Consider the following 17876-nt stretch of genomic DNA (forward strand, 5'->3'; position numbering starts at 1 on the left):
ATCATACGGAGTTACTAATATGGAACTAAATTCCTCTGAGGGGGACTTTGAATAGGATTTCTTACTGAGATTACATAGTCTTTAAGTAACTGGATAAAAAAAATATTTACATGTATTTTGGGCTAAGCTGCTTATTCATGAATGATAATCAGATGATATTCAGAATAGAACATGTCAATTTATTTCAGATCTATGAAATACAAATCTAAAAATACCATTTTACTGACAACATTCACCATTTAGTTTATATTTTAGTATGGTCTTATGCCTATCTTGCATGGAATAATAATGTAACAGAAGAACAAAATACATTTTAAGTTTTTAGATTTCCTTAACTAGAGTCTACCATATACATCAAAAATAGTTGTGCACAGTAACCTATTAAACATCTACACTTCAAGAATAGATTGGCTATATCTCATAACTGAGACACCAATTACAGTACATTTATTAAAAATCTTTCAAGAATACACTCAGTAGTAACAGTGGTAGCAGTAGTTAAAATCTTAACAGTTCTGTGAAATGATCAAAGCAAATGATAACAGAATTAAAAATTCAGTTAATCATTTATATGTAATGTAAAACCCATGTAACACTACAATGAAAGAAGAAATTACACAGGCACAAGTGCAAAAAAGCAATATTGTAAGCCATCTTCTCTCTTTGGTAAAATCAATTAGCAGGAAGTATACCACAATAATTCAAGTCAAAGACTAATTCATGCTGTATATTTTTTCCTTTCCTACCATAGGCAGACTTGATGATTTGCAGGCATCCTACAGCAGAGAAGTTACAATTCTAGTTAACACTGCCCATTTTTTCCTCCTTTAAGTTTAAATATTGAAATTAAAGATAAGGATTTTTTTTTCTTTCATAAATAGCTTTTCAGTAGTATAGTCTCTTAAGGAATTTAAAAATAAATAGCAAAATATACACAATTTCAAAGATTACATTTAATTCCTTCTAGGTATATCCTGAAAATATATCACCAAAGAATAAATAACTTTGGGTTTCTCAAATATTTGGTAAAATGTCAATTTCTCTTACATAAGGAGTTTTCTCTGAGGAGTAAAGAAGTACCATTGCTTTTTCTACAAAGCTTTTACTATACAGGTGGATTTTTAGTAACGTTACAGTAAGAATATGATCTGTAACATAATACAGATGTTCCCTATTAAAAAGTACAGTAAAAAACCTTTCAAAATTAAACCTTCAGAATTTCAGGTTCAAACCTGAGGAACTTCCAGGTAACTATGAAGTTCTTCTCGCAGGACAGTCAAGCTCAGTTGTCTATGCAGGAGGCTACAATAATAGTAAGGTAATTTCCTCTAGTGGTAGAGCCAAAGCTGTTTTCTGCTGACAACATATTAAAAATCCAAAAAGGACAAAGTGTTAAGGAAGGGACAAAAGAGAGGGATGTGGGTGAACTACACTTCAGCGTAAGCGATCCTGAGAAAGAAGTGAATTGCCTACAGGGATTTCAATATAACCATAGATTTTAAATAGATTCTTCTGCTTTTGAAGGGCTTGACTTCATGAACAATTAAGGTAATGTCATAGGGGATTTCTGTTTGAATTTGCAGGTTATCATCTTACTGAAGCTCCTCCTTCATATTTATCTCACGTTATTACTAAAGAAAACAAGAAAAATGCAGGCCACATCAGCAAAGCAACTAGTTAAAAGAATCCAGCAACGTGAAGTGTCATTAGACATTAAAAACAAGAAAAATAAAAAATTAACTGCAGAAGATCTTCGGGAGGTGTAGAGCAAAAGTCCTTGCCTTTTTAGAAGATCCATTTAAGCTGCCAGCAAAGTAAAGGCAATTTTGACTGCTCATTTATTCAGAATTCATAAATAACATGTAGACTCACTAACCTCCTATTCACACCCACAGTTAATTTACATAAAATATTAAGCAGAATGCTTTTCTACTCCTTGCTTGATTCCAAGCACAAGATGTAAAAACCAGTTAAATTGCACAGTCCAGCCCTTATCTCTGCAAACCTCTATCTGATCAAGAAAATGCTTTTTGGCATCTTCTTCACTTTTCCCTACTGTCAGTGCATCCCGGATATATTCAATATCCTCTTTGCTGGTTAATTGGGGCATTCCAGTCATTAGCATCATGGAGAACAGGATGATCAGCAGGTTTGTGTGATGTCGAAGAGCTAAATAAGCCTTCACACATACATCCTACAAGAGAGAAGAATTTTTTGTTAATTGATGAGGTGAACTGAGAGGGACAGTGTAAGAATTTCACAGGACTCTCATTAACCAATGCTATTTAATCACTCAATTATGTCAGAGAGAGGAGACCCAACAGAGCCGTTCACCTGAGCAGAAATGTGAAGTGAACTTCTGCATCCATCGCTCGGTATTACTTCATCCATTACCACACTTTGGGGCAAAAAGTACTGGTTTGGTGTACAAACTAAAGGCTCTTTTTAATAATATTTTATTAATTACTAAAGCATAAAACCTTAGCTTCACCAAAATTTCAAATTAATTTCCCTGTTGTATAATCTCTTTCTGTGGCTGTTAAAAGAGACAGCAGTAATTCATTGTCTTCCTTTCCAATTGGTATGTTCCCATTTAAAGACCATGGCTGGCAAGTGATATTGAATAAAGTAGCACCTCCAGGGGACTGTTCTTCATTTTATATAGATGCCTATTAACTTTGCAGAGGTGACGGCTTATTTAATGGAGAAGATTTTTCAGGCTTGGTATTCTAGGAAATTTTTCCAGCTGACAGCTCCTGTAGGACTTCTACGTTCATGTACTGTCACACTGGATTCCACAGATTTATATTTTTTTAATAGGTTTTTCACTTCCATATGCAAGTAATTTGTGCTTAACAACATAACCTTTAGAAGAATGAAATTTCTGCAGCTTGGAAAAACATGCAATGCTTTTTAAAAGAATATTTAATGCTAAGTGACTAATACGTAAACTGAAATGATTAAATTTATTACTCATTTACTTTTAGAAATAACATCTTAAGAAAGACAATGCAATGAAGAACTCAATCATATATCAGAAAGTTAAACTGAGCCTGCAATGCAGTAATGCAAAAAGATGAAAAATACTTCCAAGAAGGTTGTTGCTGTTAAAACCAAAGCTGAAGCAATGCTAATTTTTACCCAATTAAATATTCAATTTTACCTTTCCACAAATGTATATGAATTTATTAAAGAATGCGTAAGAAATCCAAATATTTTCATGTAAAGTTCCACCAAATCTCATCAGCCCTCTAGAACACCGTCTATTTTTGACAAGTTGTATGGGTTTTTTTGTTCCTTAGAAACAGTAGGAAGTGCACAAATAATCTTAACATCTATCACTGTTCACATCAGCAACACCAGGACAACCAACCAGACAGGTTAGGAAGATACTAAGGAAGGAAGATGATATGTTGAAGATCTGTAGGGTTTCTTTTTTCCTATTGCCTGGGCCCTTAAATCTTTCACTCTGTTTCCAAATAAATTCTGTCCTGAAATAAGATCATACTTACGAACTCTAATGTTAGCTTAGCTCTAGTGAAGCAGAAGATAAATTGCAATGGTCAAAGCACAATTTACAACAGAAAACATCATCTTATCACAGGGATTAGTTTCTCCATAACACTGTGGGAGGGGGGGAGAAATTCTACTTATGTATCTACTTATCAACTTCAAACAGGGAAATCTTGTCACAAGAGTTAGTGTGTGTTTTGTTTCCCTTGAAAGCGATGAAAGCTCTTTATAGTTGTATCAAAGAAGGTTTTACATTTCTGTGTGGATGATGCATCTCACTACTGCGGGTGTCTGAGACAGAAAAACAATTATGCAGTCAAGAACCTGGCATCACTGCATCTCAAAGGCAGTCCTTGCAGGAATTCAAAAGATTAAAAAAATCTGTATCTGCCTGTTACAGTTATTGATGCAGACAGGAACTGAATGGAGTTTTGAATTAACATCTTCCAAGAAAACTAATTTTTACACTTCTAAGCGAGGCAGAGAGAACCAAAAATAACACATACATATGTGTCAAGGATATGTAGATGTTTACCATGGGATTAAGGATAAAGCTGCTAACTAATCTAAAGCCATCGGCAAAATGAGAGGAGCTGAGGAGAACCCAAAATCCCTTGTCCAACAGACAATAAAGAATAATTATTTTGAGAGCTTGAAACTGTCTTAAGTATTAGTATCCTAAAGGTCAGGCATTTTTATAATATAAAGTATCCAATTTCTGTTATATAGGCCATCCCTTCCCTGTACAGTATACTACAAATAAGTATTTTTCAGTGATGAATTATACACCGTCCTGCTTTCTGTCACCTTTATTTGACAAATACATGTGATTTTGTAAACAAATGGTATAGAAGAATTTGATTACTACTGAAAATACAGATCTCTCTATTGTCAAGTCAGCAGAGTAATGCAAAACCAATGAATTAAATAAAATATAATGAATAAAAATGCATTCAAAATCTAATGCAAAGACAATTTTAGGCAAACTAATAATAGGCAGGTAGACAAAGCTCAAAAGACTATGAAGATCTTAGATGAGGCTCTCTCAAGGGTTTCTACAAGTAAGAAGTGAAAAAGTTGCCTGTATATAGGAGTAAAAGAGTTGCATGGGTTTCGGCCAAAGGCTGGAAAGGAAATGCCACCACATACGACACCTACAGCAAGAGAAATCTGGACAGTACTAAGGCAGCTGAAAAATTCATAGATGGAACAGAAAAATTCTCAGATTAAGTCATGCTTAAATACATTTTTGCAATTAGGACAAAAGACCATTAAATACTGCTTCCTACTAAGCATTTCTGTGATGTCACTAATAACTTCTGGCCTCTAATTTTCATTAAACTATCATAATGAGCGCAAACAAAAAGGGAAGCAAAATTTAGATTAAAAGCTAATAGGAATGAACTTTATTGCTAGTTCCAGAAAAGTTGCCAGGCCACTGACAGCTTTAGAAGTTCACTAATAATGAACTATACTATGTTGCAGTGAACTTCAGTCAAAATTATTTGTCTAATTAACCTTCTCTGACACCTGCAATATGAGCTATGGCTAACACATCTGTAGGGACTGTACCCAATAGGTGACAAAGAAATAAATTTTTTAATAAAGTAGGTATTTTAAAATATCAAAAACACCAAAGCCTGTAAAAACCAAAGGATTCCTCTGAAGTACAACCTACTTTAATGTAGTTGAAGTACAAAATAATGAGAGATGCTCTTAAAAATTAATGAAGGATAAATGCTGAGACTTTTCCATTAATACATGAATGAGTCAGCAAGTACACTGAATGAATCCCTCAATATTAGGAAACATGATGAAACAGTTGAAAAGTGAAGCTATAATTTTGTTTATTTTTGTGCTGTGACCATATAATTAAAACATATATTTTTTACAGCAAAATATGTGATGCAGATCTTGCTCTGTGTTACTGTTTTACTTGAATGGAAGTATTTTAACTTTCTTTTCATTGGTCTTTGAGACAGAAAAGCCTTTTAATGTACTACTGGAATAGTAGTTTATAAAAACAGTGTCTAATGCAGCAGAACTGTACGTGAACTTACACTTTTTTGGTCAGTATTGTTGTCTGTGCCTAAATCATCCCGCTTAAAATGACCAGGTCACATCTCATGGTCACAGTTCACAAAGCTAAAGGACATGAATCACCTTTCATTTGGTTAACGACACTAATGGAAACCATACTGGCATTATCACAGCATTCCTACTCCATCTGCATTAGTGGGATGGTAGCAGTATTTAGAAATTCGTACCAGAGTAAGCAAGTGTGTATTCAGTCAAACCCAGGACTGTATGATGAAGGCATGGCTTGTTGAAGAGAGGCTAAGACCAAAATCACCTCCTATTGCTTTTGGTATTTAGGCTGCTGAAGTAAAGGTCAGATATTCTCTAAAAAGCCGGATGATCCGTACATACGAACACATCACCTAACTGCAGACACTAATAGGTTGCTAGTTTTCCAATTCTCCATTAGCACACTTTCACATTTTCAACTATTTTCTGCTTCCAGAACAGAGCTCTTCTATGAAATGGCATACCCTAGGGTGGTGTTTCAGCTCCACACTTGCACATGGCTTACAGCTGTGGCAACAGCATCTTTCCTATATGCAGCACAGCTCACAAGCTTCTCTGACAACATGGGCTTAGCATTCTGCTCCCATAGCAAAACCCACACTGCTCTTAAATCTTTTGAGCTACAAGCCCCCATCAAAACACCTGCACCGTGATAAAGCTAGTCCTTGCACAAAACAAAGACTCAAAAATCGCACCTGGTTCCTTAGTTATTTTTAGAAGTCTGGGCTCAAGGATGACAACTGCCTTGTTATTTGCTGTACAATCATGTACATGTTCAAAGGGACATATTCGCTATCCAGCATTAAGAACCTTAATTAGGTACTCAGGTTAGAAAACCAGACTCCTTACCAGGACAGAGACACTGGTTCATCCACAGGGAATCCAGAACATCTAAGTTAGGCTTTTGCTTTGACTCATACTCTGGAGGAGACTTTTTCTTTTGATATTACAGGGAACCTGCTTTCTAATCAGGCACTTATTTAAAGTCCCTAAAGATAAGCACAGGAATAACACCCCAGACATCCATTTATTTCTGCTCAGCCACGCTGTCAACCATTTCATTAAACATACTAAACAGCATTTTGCTTTTCTCCCTCCTCACCTAGGTCCTACACAAGCTTGAAAAGTCAAAACTGTTTTGGAGGGGCTCAATTTCAAATGGAAGCTGCAATAGAATAGATTTTTAATACCATTCTTTTCTTTCAGAGCATTAAGTCCACCCACTTCACAAAAACAGAATCTGACATAGCTTAAGGTCACTGCAGAATTCTATTCAGATGCAGTAGTCCAAGCCTCAGAATATGAGGGCAGAACTGGGAGGGAATAACACTGGCAAAGCCAACTGAGGAATGCCTCGCACCTGCTTGTGCTACACAGAAGGTTCCGCTTAGTGCTATGAGTCTCCTCTAACAGGACCAAATACTGAAGCCCTCTACAAAGTATTTTCAAAAAAGACAAGAAACAAAGAAAGGACTGCCTATCTAGTCTGCTGCTAACTGAAGTTTTTCAGTGTGGCTTTGTTGATGTTTGAGTTCTAGTTCCCATAATCCTACAGATAATTTTTGCTTTTCATTGGACCTAAAATATCCTGGAATTGTATGATGATTCAGTAAATTTTATTAACATAATACCCAGGAGCCTAGACCTTTGAGAACTAAGGCACTAATGTTCATTTCAGAGCATAAAAAACATTGCTTAATTGATTTGCAGCTAGATAGTCACTCTTTACCTGAAATTTATGGAAATGGAGACTTGTCTTCTTTCCAGAAGTCCCCATGACAAACAGAAAATCCGGAGTCAGCACAAAAGGAACTCTTTCCTTATTAATTCCAAGGAAGCTTTTATAATTTCCAAGAATGTGGCCAAAATCAATATGGAAAAGGTTACCTTCATAAGGAGAAGAAGAAGTTACAGTTAGGCTCAAATACAATAAACTGCCAAGAACACTTACTTGTATTCACAATAATTCCAAAACCTCTTTTTTGGGGGTATATATGATCACTCTTTAGCTCAGCAGAAAAGACTATTTTCTCTCTTTTTTAAAAAAAATATGTAATTTTGTCCTCTTGGCAAAATTACTTTTTGTTTATCTTTGGCAGTTGTTAAAAACCTGGCAGAACTGCTGTATTTTCTAAACATACACTCACAGCTTTTCAAAAATCAACCAAGGAAAGCTTGTGCCTCAGATCCATAACAATCAGCTTCCAGCACATCAATACATAGGAAAGGCTTGTGGATTATGTTTCAAATACCCACGGGATTCTGGCGCTATCCAGCTCCTTGGCTAATGTAATTCACTAGAACATGCTTCTTCCTCACAGACCTGCATTACCCATTTCTAAATCACACTACAGTGTGCAGAATAAGTTTGCATCGTCACCCTTTGGATAACTTTGAGACTGTAGTAGTGTATCAGTTCCCAGGAAAGCGATGAATAACAGCCCTTTTAAGGATCGCTACACTTACAGGACTGGAGTGTGCTGCTGCTTTTCAGATTACTTTATTACTTTCACTGGCAGACAAGATGTAAGGATAAAAGAGTATGGTTACTAAAAACCACAGATTTGTAATAGTGGTACATGTATAAAAAAAAGATAAAACATCAAATTATGTAAGATGATACTTAACAGTGATGCATAGGTGGAACATCCTTAGATGTTCCAGCATTTCAGCCAGTTTCCAAGTCCTCCCAACCTACTGAATGTGACATTCTCTGCAGACCTCTCAGACTGACATCATTCTGGCTTCTGTTGCTCAAGACAGCTCCTGTTAAAGACTCTAAGGCAAACCTGCTCCTGACCACAACAGAATAACCTTTTTTTCCCTGTCTCTCTTTCTACTGACCTGTCCCTCATTTTCTGCCAATAGGCACTAACATTGCATTGTATTATACATAATGTTGAAATTAAAGCATTTCTTTGTCTTCTTTTCCTCAAGGACTTCAAGTGAACTTTTCTACTGTAGTCTTCAATTAGCTCATTTCTGCCTTCAGGGTACTTCTCTCTAGTCTTCAACTGGTAAAACTTTAACTATAATATAATTAATATTAAATATACAGCCTTCTACCTAAGCCCAAAAGTATTTTCTGTCTCTTAGCATTATGTAAAGATTAATTATGAAGCAAGAGGATCATGAAACTGGAAGTGAATTTCTTAGATTAAATAAAACTCCTCCATATGTACTGCTTATTCTGGGGTCCTTTCTGGGACTTCCACAGGTAAGTAAAATTAGGGATGAACCAATGTGCAGCTACAGAAATAATTCCCAAAGTTTGTCATACAAAAAACCTGTGGTTCTTTCAGGAGGATTGCAACCATCCCACAGACTTCAGTAGCAAAACCAACACTCTCAGTGTACACTTATTTTCTACGATTTTCTATAAAGCTATATAAAGCAATTATGTTCCTCGGAAGTGAAAATAGTCCAATAACATCTGAATTCTGACACAGATACAGTTCCACTGAACACTGTCAGAACCACACCCACACTTCAGACAGGTGAACAGCTGTCTGCTTTTTAAAGTTTTTTAGTTTTTACATCTCAGATCTAGACACTAAAAAAATTAGTTTTACATTCCTCATGACTTAGTTTGTAACAAATTTGTCCTTGGAAAAGAACGGTATTATTAATGATAAATATCTAGAGCCTATATGAAGGCCAAAAGGGGTGACAATGCATTTCAATGTCACAGGAGGACCTGAACTTGTAAGCAATGCTGACAGAACCGGATTGTGTCTCTTCATTCATTGTTAAATGCATTATTTATTAAAATGAAAGAAAAATCTAATGAAGTACAGACAGTCCCCACTTCTTCTACGAAATTCTCAAAAAATAACTCACCTGTTTCTGTAATCATAATGTTGTCATTGTGCCTGTCTCCTATTCCAAGTACGAAGGTTGCCACACAGTATCCAGCACAAGAATAAACAAATCTTTCCACAGCTGCCTGAAACTGAAAATCTTAGAGATGTTAAATGCTCCAATGCTGGAAACTCAGTTCAGTCATATGCCTTTCTGTTGACATGTATCTATCATCAGTTAGACAAACTGTCTTATAAAATACACCGTTGCACAGCAGAGATTAAGATCAGAGCCCTGCATTGCACTCACTGTACTGTGCAAGCAGGTTCTGTACCTTAGCACAAATAAAATAAGCATATAGTTGCCCATGCTTTCTGAGAAAAAAAGCTGGCAGAAATCTCCAGCAGGTCAGTGGACCTACCTACGCAAAGGAATTGTGAGTACCCAAACCTGTATTTAAATCCTCTGAAACCACACTGCCTTCCAGTGTTCCTAGATGTCCTTTCAACCTGCTCCTCATGTATCATTTCTAAATACCACTAACAAAGGAGTCATTTCTAAAACACCTTGTTTCTTAGGACCTCGGCTGCCAGCTGGATACTAAAGGCTCTTTCACAGACACCCACGACGGAGTACAGGGAAAACGAATGGATTTTTCAAACTCATGTAAGTAACACAAACACAACCGTATGGGCTCTGTGCCTCTAAATTAGTAGGGTGCATTTGAAAATGCTACTTAAAAATTCAAAGAACTCACCTTCTCTTCAATCATGCATCTTTCCTTGAGCCACTGGTTTAGTATTTCATCCTTAAATGCACCAGTGTTGCCAACTGTACTCTGCTGAATTTTGGCAATTGTTGTAGCATCTTTCACAATTTCAATCATTCCTAGAGAAAACAAGGAAAAAGGTAAAAGAAGTTATTAAATTTATATCAAAGCATATTAAAAATATGCAAAATTAAATTTAAAACTGTGGTTTTTAAATCAACTGCAGAATTTTATAGGTTGTGAGCAGAGATTTATTTTACAAGCAACAGTGGTTCTTATTCATTCCCAGCTGAAACCAGCCAGGGCTCGTAACTAGCCTGGCATCCTAAACATCCATGAGAATGTAAAACCTTTTAAAATGGAAAGAATTACATGATGAGTGGGGACTCTCTGCATAAGGCTTTTCCCAAGGAGAGGAACTACCTCCTGTCCTGATCCCCTGCAGAAGCCCAGGTACCATTCACATTCCCACCAGCTTCTCTCCAACTTCACAAATCTGAGGAGCTGCACCGTTGCAGCAGCCTAGGGATGCACGTGTTGCCAGAGTTGTGGCAGAGGAACAGAGCTGGCCCTTCTGCAGTAAATCCAGTTTAAGCTTAAGTGTGCATAGGCACAGAAAGGTTCAGAAATATCAGTACACAGTGGGGTGTAGCAGTGGGATTGCTGATGGAAAGCTCTAGCTGTTGGGGCCCAGAGGTCGGTCCCTAAACTGAACAGTCCCTAAACTGAACAGATCCTCACAAAGGCAAATCAGCACATCACAGCAATACGGTGCAGAAACAAGGACTTGTACTGTTCGTACTAACATGGCATGCGATGAAGGGGAAGCTAGAGAGAAAAGCAGAAGCAGAGGCTGCAACACAACTCTGCATTGTAGCCAAGACTAGCAAATGCAGTCTGCCCTTGTACTGGGCATGCCTGTATGGGGGAAGGTCAGATTTTAGTTGAACTTATTTGGTAACTGGAAATATTTTATCTTCTTCCTCTGGTTCAAGTTCAACAGTGTCTTCTAGGTAAAATCCTGGCTTCAGCTCCAGCTCAAAGACAGCAAGCAAACAAAAATATCCCTTTCTCTCCAAAGTGATTCAATGCAGTTTCTGATTTGGTTTCACTTTGACTCTCTCTCTGAAGCAGATGAATTTCTATCTATTCACAGTACTACCCTTTTGCAATTACTGAATTATGTGCAAATTTTTCAGTAACAGAGTAACAATGCAGTAATCTCTCCCTGCCCCTGCCTTCCACGCATGGCTGAATACCCCCTGGAGGTATCTCTTCCGTCTTGACAGTGGCCTGGATTTGTTTGTAATAAAACTATTGTGGAAAGATGACATCCAAAACCCACCGCCAATACCACCAAATTAAAAAGCTCTGCATTTTGGTCTGTGCTTGTCAAGCTGTTGTTTTCCTCCTGGGAGCAAGCTCCAGATCACATTCCAGCTGTTGAAAAGGCTTCCCCTGCCTGCGCTCACCAACCTCCCTCTACTGGCCAACAGCTCCTTGATTCCCGGGGAGCAGTGCTGTTGCAGGAGGCGTCTTCTGCTTCCCCTTGCATTTAAAATTTCCCCCAGCATACCTATGTTGATTTGCAGTGTGAAAGGTCACCAGATTTTAAAGTAGCTGCTAATGAAAACCTTTTACTTACAATTCTGCACCGCACTGCCAAAAGAGTGGTATAAAACCTACACAGAATGTTGTGCAGCTTATTCTGTCCAAGTAAATACTTTAAAGGTATCGTGGTAAAAATAGTTATCTGCTGGAATGGTATAGCTCTACTGGCAAATCCTTCTAAATACAGGCATGCCTCTCGGTAGGCATGGTTAGTCCTAGAGAAAGCTTCAGTAACTGGGATAGAGGATCTCAGCTGGGCTGTGTTCAACTGGGAGGAAGTGCAGCAGTAAATGCACTAGGCTATGTGTTTCTGGGGATCTCCGGTACTAAAGCAGGTGACTCTTACATTAAGTGCCAGCTTGAACTTCTTAAATTTGGCAGTGATGCAGCATAGTAAGTAGTGATAATTGCCTTGCAGAGCTGGGAACATATGGCAGTGTCAAAGGGAGAGAGAATAGGGTATGATCTTTTACCAGTGATACATAGAAGAGAAAGTTCCTCCTACAGAGGTCTATTTGGCAGCAGCAGTGGAGAGGAGGGATGTTTCCAAAACTGCAAACTGCATTGAATGCGGATGTCTCCAACAGACTGAGAAAGCTTTACAGAGGAGGTGATGCCAGCCTCAGGTGTGAGGCACCTGGCTGTTTCCCTGTGCTCAGTGTAGAACTGGGGTACTGTCCTTGTGTCAATACACAGAAACTGCCCCAAGTTCCATGGAAATATTAAGAGGGAGGGAAGAAGCAGCTTGGAAGAAGACCACATATCAATATTGTGAAAGAACATTTGCATGTCACTACTCTTTGATTTTGTTCCAAACATGCATAAGCTCTACAACAAAGTGCCCCACATTAGGTATTACTAATTTAGGCTGCAGGTGTTCTCAGCAAACTGAACCGGAGTCTTTTTGTGATTAACCACACCCCTACTGTGATGCTTACATCTCCCCCATGCATATAGGAAAATAAAAAATTATTTCCTTGAGATAAAAGAATGGGGAGTCAATTATGAAAGAATAATGAAGTCTGTAACTTGAATACAAGAACGCTAGGATCACTGGCAGAATTCCTCCACCTTCCTCCATGATTTCAATGATTACATTGTCTTGAGATGATTTTAAACCAAATTAAATTAAATAGTAAAAACCTCTGCAAAAATCAGGCTTGTTATAACATATCTAAAGGAGAGGAGAAAACCCAACCCTCCTTACATTTACAGTTAGTTGGTATTTTGATATATAATGTCCCATTTCCTTTATTATTAGAATTCTATCAATATGATTTATTTAATTTTAAAACACTCATATTAGGAGAAAGGAAACTTTTCTGTCACACTACCAATTATTTTATCAGTGAGTCTGGGTTTTCTGCATTGCTGAGATATCTTGAAGTCAAAAGAAAGGATGATAAAAATTTTATGTGGCAATGGATTTTAGAGAGGAAGTACATTACAGATATATACTAAAAGAGTTCTTAATTTTACTGGGATTCAGTTCATTATTGTTTGATCCATAAAGCAAAATATATTGCTGAAAAAGAAAAGAACTAAAAAGCTGGAGATCATGGGAGACACATAGCAATATTTATATTATCATTATTTTATCAAACCATGCAGTTACTATCACACTGCCAGCTACACCGATGACAGGAATTAACAAACTTGCCAATTTTTACACATGTTCAAGCTTTAAGTAAATGGCAGAGATGTACTTGCTAATCTATCTCACTGAAGCACTGTTTACAGCCAAAGCATTTTTTCAGCACTATAGCTTCATTTGGACATGCCCAATTTTTCTGCACTGAAGAGGCTTTCCTCTAACCAATCGTTCAAGAACTGCTTAGCAAAATTGACTTTACAGTCAATTCTGTATTATCTGGATACTAGGAAACTGTGCAATGTAGATGTGCTGAGGGTACATAATATATGCAAAACCAACCACAAAAAGTCAGTTTGGAGCCATCCGGATGTATAAATTATATATGAGTTTGGCATTTCTGGATGTAATTGGACTCTTCCAGAGCTGATCAGGTTGCTCTACACACCATCACGCAGTTCTCCAGAAGCTTTGTAAGCAACTACTTGATTTCACCCACCACAAATTCTGGAAAACAGATCATCCATGCTGCAGGAACTAATACCCCCTGAGAAATACTGCCTGAGCATCCTGTTGAGTAATGCTGTTGCTTCCATGTAGTATAGAGTATGAAGCTTTAGGTTGGAAAAAAACATAAATGTTTGGCTATTTTATCTCTCTCCTCTATTTTATTCTTATCAACACATTAAACCACATCTTGAATAAGTCACTCACTCTCACCACTTTTTCATACCAAATATCGTTATTAAAAAGAAACTTGCAGCAGGACTCAAACAGTTGGACTTGCACAAGAATCACAGTCAGGTAAGCTAGTACATCAGTTGAAGGATACCCATCAGAAGGGCAGAAACTATTGCTAAGACACAACTGAAGGCTGCTCACAGAAAGTGTAATAAACTGCTATTTATCTCAGGACCACAGCGCATACCAGAATAGTTCTCCTATATGCAAGTTCTGTAACTATGGTATTTTGAATTTCTAATCACAGTAAGTGTGATCACATACCTATTTTGTTCCCTGTAGAAATACAACCATACGGTAACAAACAGAGGTCCAAGGATTCTGCTTCCCAAATGGATTCCATAATTCGAAGAATCTAGTAACAAATGTATACATTGAGTTATTTCAAATTATTTGGACATTACTTATTACTCACACAAATAACACTACCTAGACTTCTGAGGTGGGGCTAAACTTGTCTATTTTACAGATTAAGAGATATATACAGAAAGTGTGCAGCCATTCAAGATTATCAGTTACAGAACCAGGGTTTATGTTTCCTCATCTGTCCTGTGCCCAGGCAAACTCTACTGTTTTATAAAGTATTAATAAATATATTGTATGATTTCTACATGAGCTGAGATTGAATACATTAGAAAGTATGTCCATTTTTTCCCATAAATACCCCCAAAAGTGCTAACAAACCAGTTTATCAGAACAATCACTGAAATATTAGAGCAATGCTACCTACCAATTTCTTTTTAATTTTAACTTCACCCATTGCATAAATAAATGGTAAAAACGCTTCATCAGAAAAACATGCCATCTTGTACTAAATAAGATTCCTTCTCTAGAACACCAAAATGTGAAGTATGTATGGCACATGACAGGAAAAAACAGGGTAAAAGTGTGTACTGGTGTCCTGGTTTCAGCTGGAATAGAGTTCACTGTCTTCCTAGTAGCTGGTACAGTGCTATGTTTTGAGTTCAGTATGTGAAGAATGTTGATAACACACTGATGTTTTCAGTTGTTGCTCAGTAGTGTTTAGACTATAGTCAAGGATTTTTCAGCTTCTCATGCCCAGCCAGGGCACCTGACCCAAACTGGCCAACAGTGTATTCCATACCATGGGACGTCCCATCTAGTTTAGGAACTGGGAAGTGGGGGGCAGGGAATTGCTGCTCCGGGACTGGCTGGGTGTCGGTCGGCGGGTGGTGAGCAATTGCCCTGCGCATCATTTGTACATTCCAATCCTTTTATTACTACTGCTGTCATTTTATTAGTGTTATCATTATCATTATTAGTTTCTTCTTTTCTGTTCTATTAAATCGTTCTTATCTCAATCCAGGAGTTTTACTTCTTTTCCTGATTTTCTCCCCCATCCCACTGGATGGGGGGGGAGTGAGTGAGCGGCTGCGTGGTGCTTAGTTGCTGGCTGGGGTTAAACCATGACAACTGGATCTGGCTGGGATGAAGTTAATTTTCTTCAGAGCAGCTCGTATGGTGCTGTGGTTTAGGTTTGTGACCAAAGCAATGCTGGTAACACACTGATGTTCCAGCTACTGCTGAACAGTGTTTGCAAAGCAGGCTGCCTCTGTTTCTCACTCTGCCCCACTATGAGTAGATCGGGAGTGTACAAGAGGTTGGGAAGGGACACAACCAGGCAGATGACCGGAACCAACCAAACAGATATTCCATGCTGAATAATGTCATGCTCAGCAATAAAACAGTGAGGAAGGGGGTTAGGTGGGTTAACTATCTTTTGCGCAGGAACTGGCTGGGCATTGGTCTACCCATGAGATGTGGTGAGTGACTGTCTTTGCATCACTTGTTTTGTTTTCTTTCTCTCTTCTTCCACTTCTCCTTTGCTTATTAAACAATTTTTATCTCAACCCACAAGTCTTCTTGCTTTTACTCTTCCTTTCCTCTTTCCCCATCCCACTGGGTTTAACCCACAACACAGTACCATAAAAAAACTGTAGTACAAGAATGAAGATCCAGTTTTGATGTCAGCCTTGTCATACACAGTTTAAAAAACAAAAGACAACCTCGTATTTCATATGGACAGTAAAGATAAGGTATACACAATTCTGAAAAGTAAAATGATTTTAAAATATTTTAAAATATTCACATTATTAATTTTATACATTTTAGCTATCATACCTGTAAAATAAGCATGTCCTGACGGAGGTCATCTCCATGTTTGAAGATTATGCCTATGGTTTCATTTGATAGAGCTGTTGGATCTGCACATTTAAACTCAAGCCAGAGGGGCTTCTTCTTAGATGCCATTACTTTGCATTTTTCTATCTGTGAAAGACACATTTATTGCTAGCCATTGTACTCCAACATCAACACGACTAACTTTTTTACACACCAGCTACAGAGTAGCTTACCAACTTCCAATCAGCTATACCACAAGAAACACACCAAAAGCACATGTAAGCAATTGTATTCAATTGCCACATAAAGCCTCACTGAACCTGCACAACTTTTAACACTGTCCATGATAAAGGAAAAAGCATGCCTTGACTCTCCGAAACTGGATTTAGCTTGTAAATCTGCTTCAGACAGAAGAAAACCCTTTTAAACCAAGAACAAGAGATTCTGACAAAACTGGCAAATAATGGACCCTCACAACAGCACTCTGACAAGTGCTTTGCAAAACCTGGAGATAATCATCATCCAATGCAATTTACTGCATCATCCACCCTTGAGACTTCTAGCAACTTCAGTTATTCCAGATTACTTGATTAAATTCCCTTAGCAAATCATTCATATTCATGGGGAAAATGGCATTTGTGAAACTAATTTAACATAATCATTCATAAAATTTAAAAATAAATTCCCTATTTAGTTTTATTACATTTTTATTCTTGAGAAATTCAGCACTGAAACTACTGAAATTGATTATTTAAAATATTTTCTCAACTAGTTATGTCTAATACAACTGTAGAATGTAATACTTTCTATTCTGGAATTCTTGGTTCATTGTTGAATGTTACTATGCACAATAAAGCCATCTAAAATAATAAAAGCAGTTGCACATTAGTGTTTGAGAGCTGACAGAATCGATGACATCAGAGAAGAATATTTTTTGTAGATTGAGGTTCTGAGCTTGTAGTTTAAAACAAAACAGTTTTTACTATCCTTATTTTTAAAAAGGAAAGAAGTTGTCAAATCTTTGAACTTATTAGAAACAGTGATTTTGCTTCTAATATTTCCTTTAGACTAGTCCAATTTCAGGGTTTGAAGATTATGGACAAGTAGCACTTGCTAGAACGAAGATGAAATGAAAGCTTATCAATACATTTGTTATATCAACTATTTTTACTCATATAGTTTGGGGGAAAAAAAAGGCTCTAATCCATCTATTTTTGGACATAGCTACCTTCCCTTGTAAACCTATTGCTTCCTTCATCTAGGAAGGTCCTGGTAGGCGTACTTCCTAAGCGAAGGAAAACTAGAAAATCCAGAAAGATCTCTTATTTTATTTTGAAATTCACTTTTTGTCATGCAGTTGGTTATTTCTGTACACAAAAGGCTAAAGAGAGAAAAATACAATCAAGAAAATAATATTTAAGAAGCCACAAATTCTGTATTTCTGAGTAAACAATGTTTGTATTGACTTCTGCACTGACAGTACTTCAGTCATGCCCAACTAGGAGGTGTTTGACTCTCTCAGCTTGAAGATAGACTAGCTTTGAAGATAGACTAGCTTACAGCCTGTCTATCAAGACACAAGTTTATTTGACAGAAACATGGCCAGACAGCTAACATCAG

The 17876-nt window shown here is 37.3% G+C and overlaps 1 protein-coding gene across 1 annotated transcript in view; it reads right to left on the bottom strand.

The window, feature by feature from the left end:
* Nucleotides 1–401: 401 nt before the first annotated feature.
* The window catches only part of PIK3CG (phosphatidylinositol-4,5-bisphosphate 3-kinase, catalytic subunit gamma), a 29122-nt gene continuing 11647 nt past the window's right edge, over nt 402–17876 (bottom strand). The window contains exons 5-10 of the mRNA XM_010580879.1: nt 16257–16403; nt 14379–14469; nt 10160–10290; nt 9442–9553; nt 7331–7488; nt 402–2194 (exon numbers count right to left, since the gene is read on the bottom strand). Coding sequence (XP_010579181.1) covers nt 1913–2194; nt 7331–7488; nt 9442–9553; nt 10160–10290; nt 14379–14469; nt 16257–16403 — 921 coding nt within the window. The 3' untranslated portion in view covers nt 402–1912. The remainder of the gene's footprint in view (nt 2195–7330; nt 7489–9441; nt 9554–10159; nt 10291–14378; nt 14470–16256; nt 16404–17876) is intronic.

The sequence above is a fragment of the Haliaeetus leucocephalus genome, unplaced genomic scaffold, assembly GCF_000737465.1.
Source record: "Haliaeetus leucocephalus isolate CR32 unplaced genomic scaffold, Haliaeetus_leucocephalus-4.0 Scaffold751, whole genome shotgun sequence".
NCBI lineage: Eukaryota > Metazoa > Chordata > Aves > Accipitriformes > Accipitridae > Haliaeetus > Haliaeetus leucocephalus.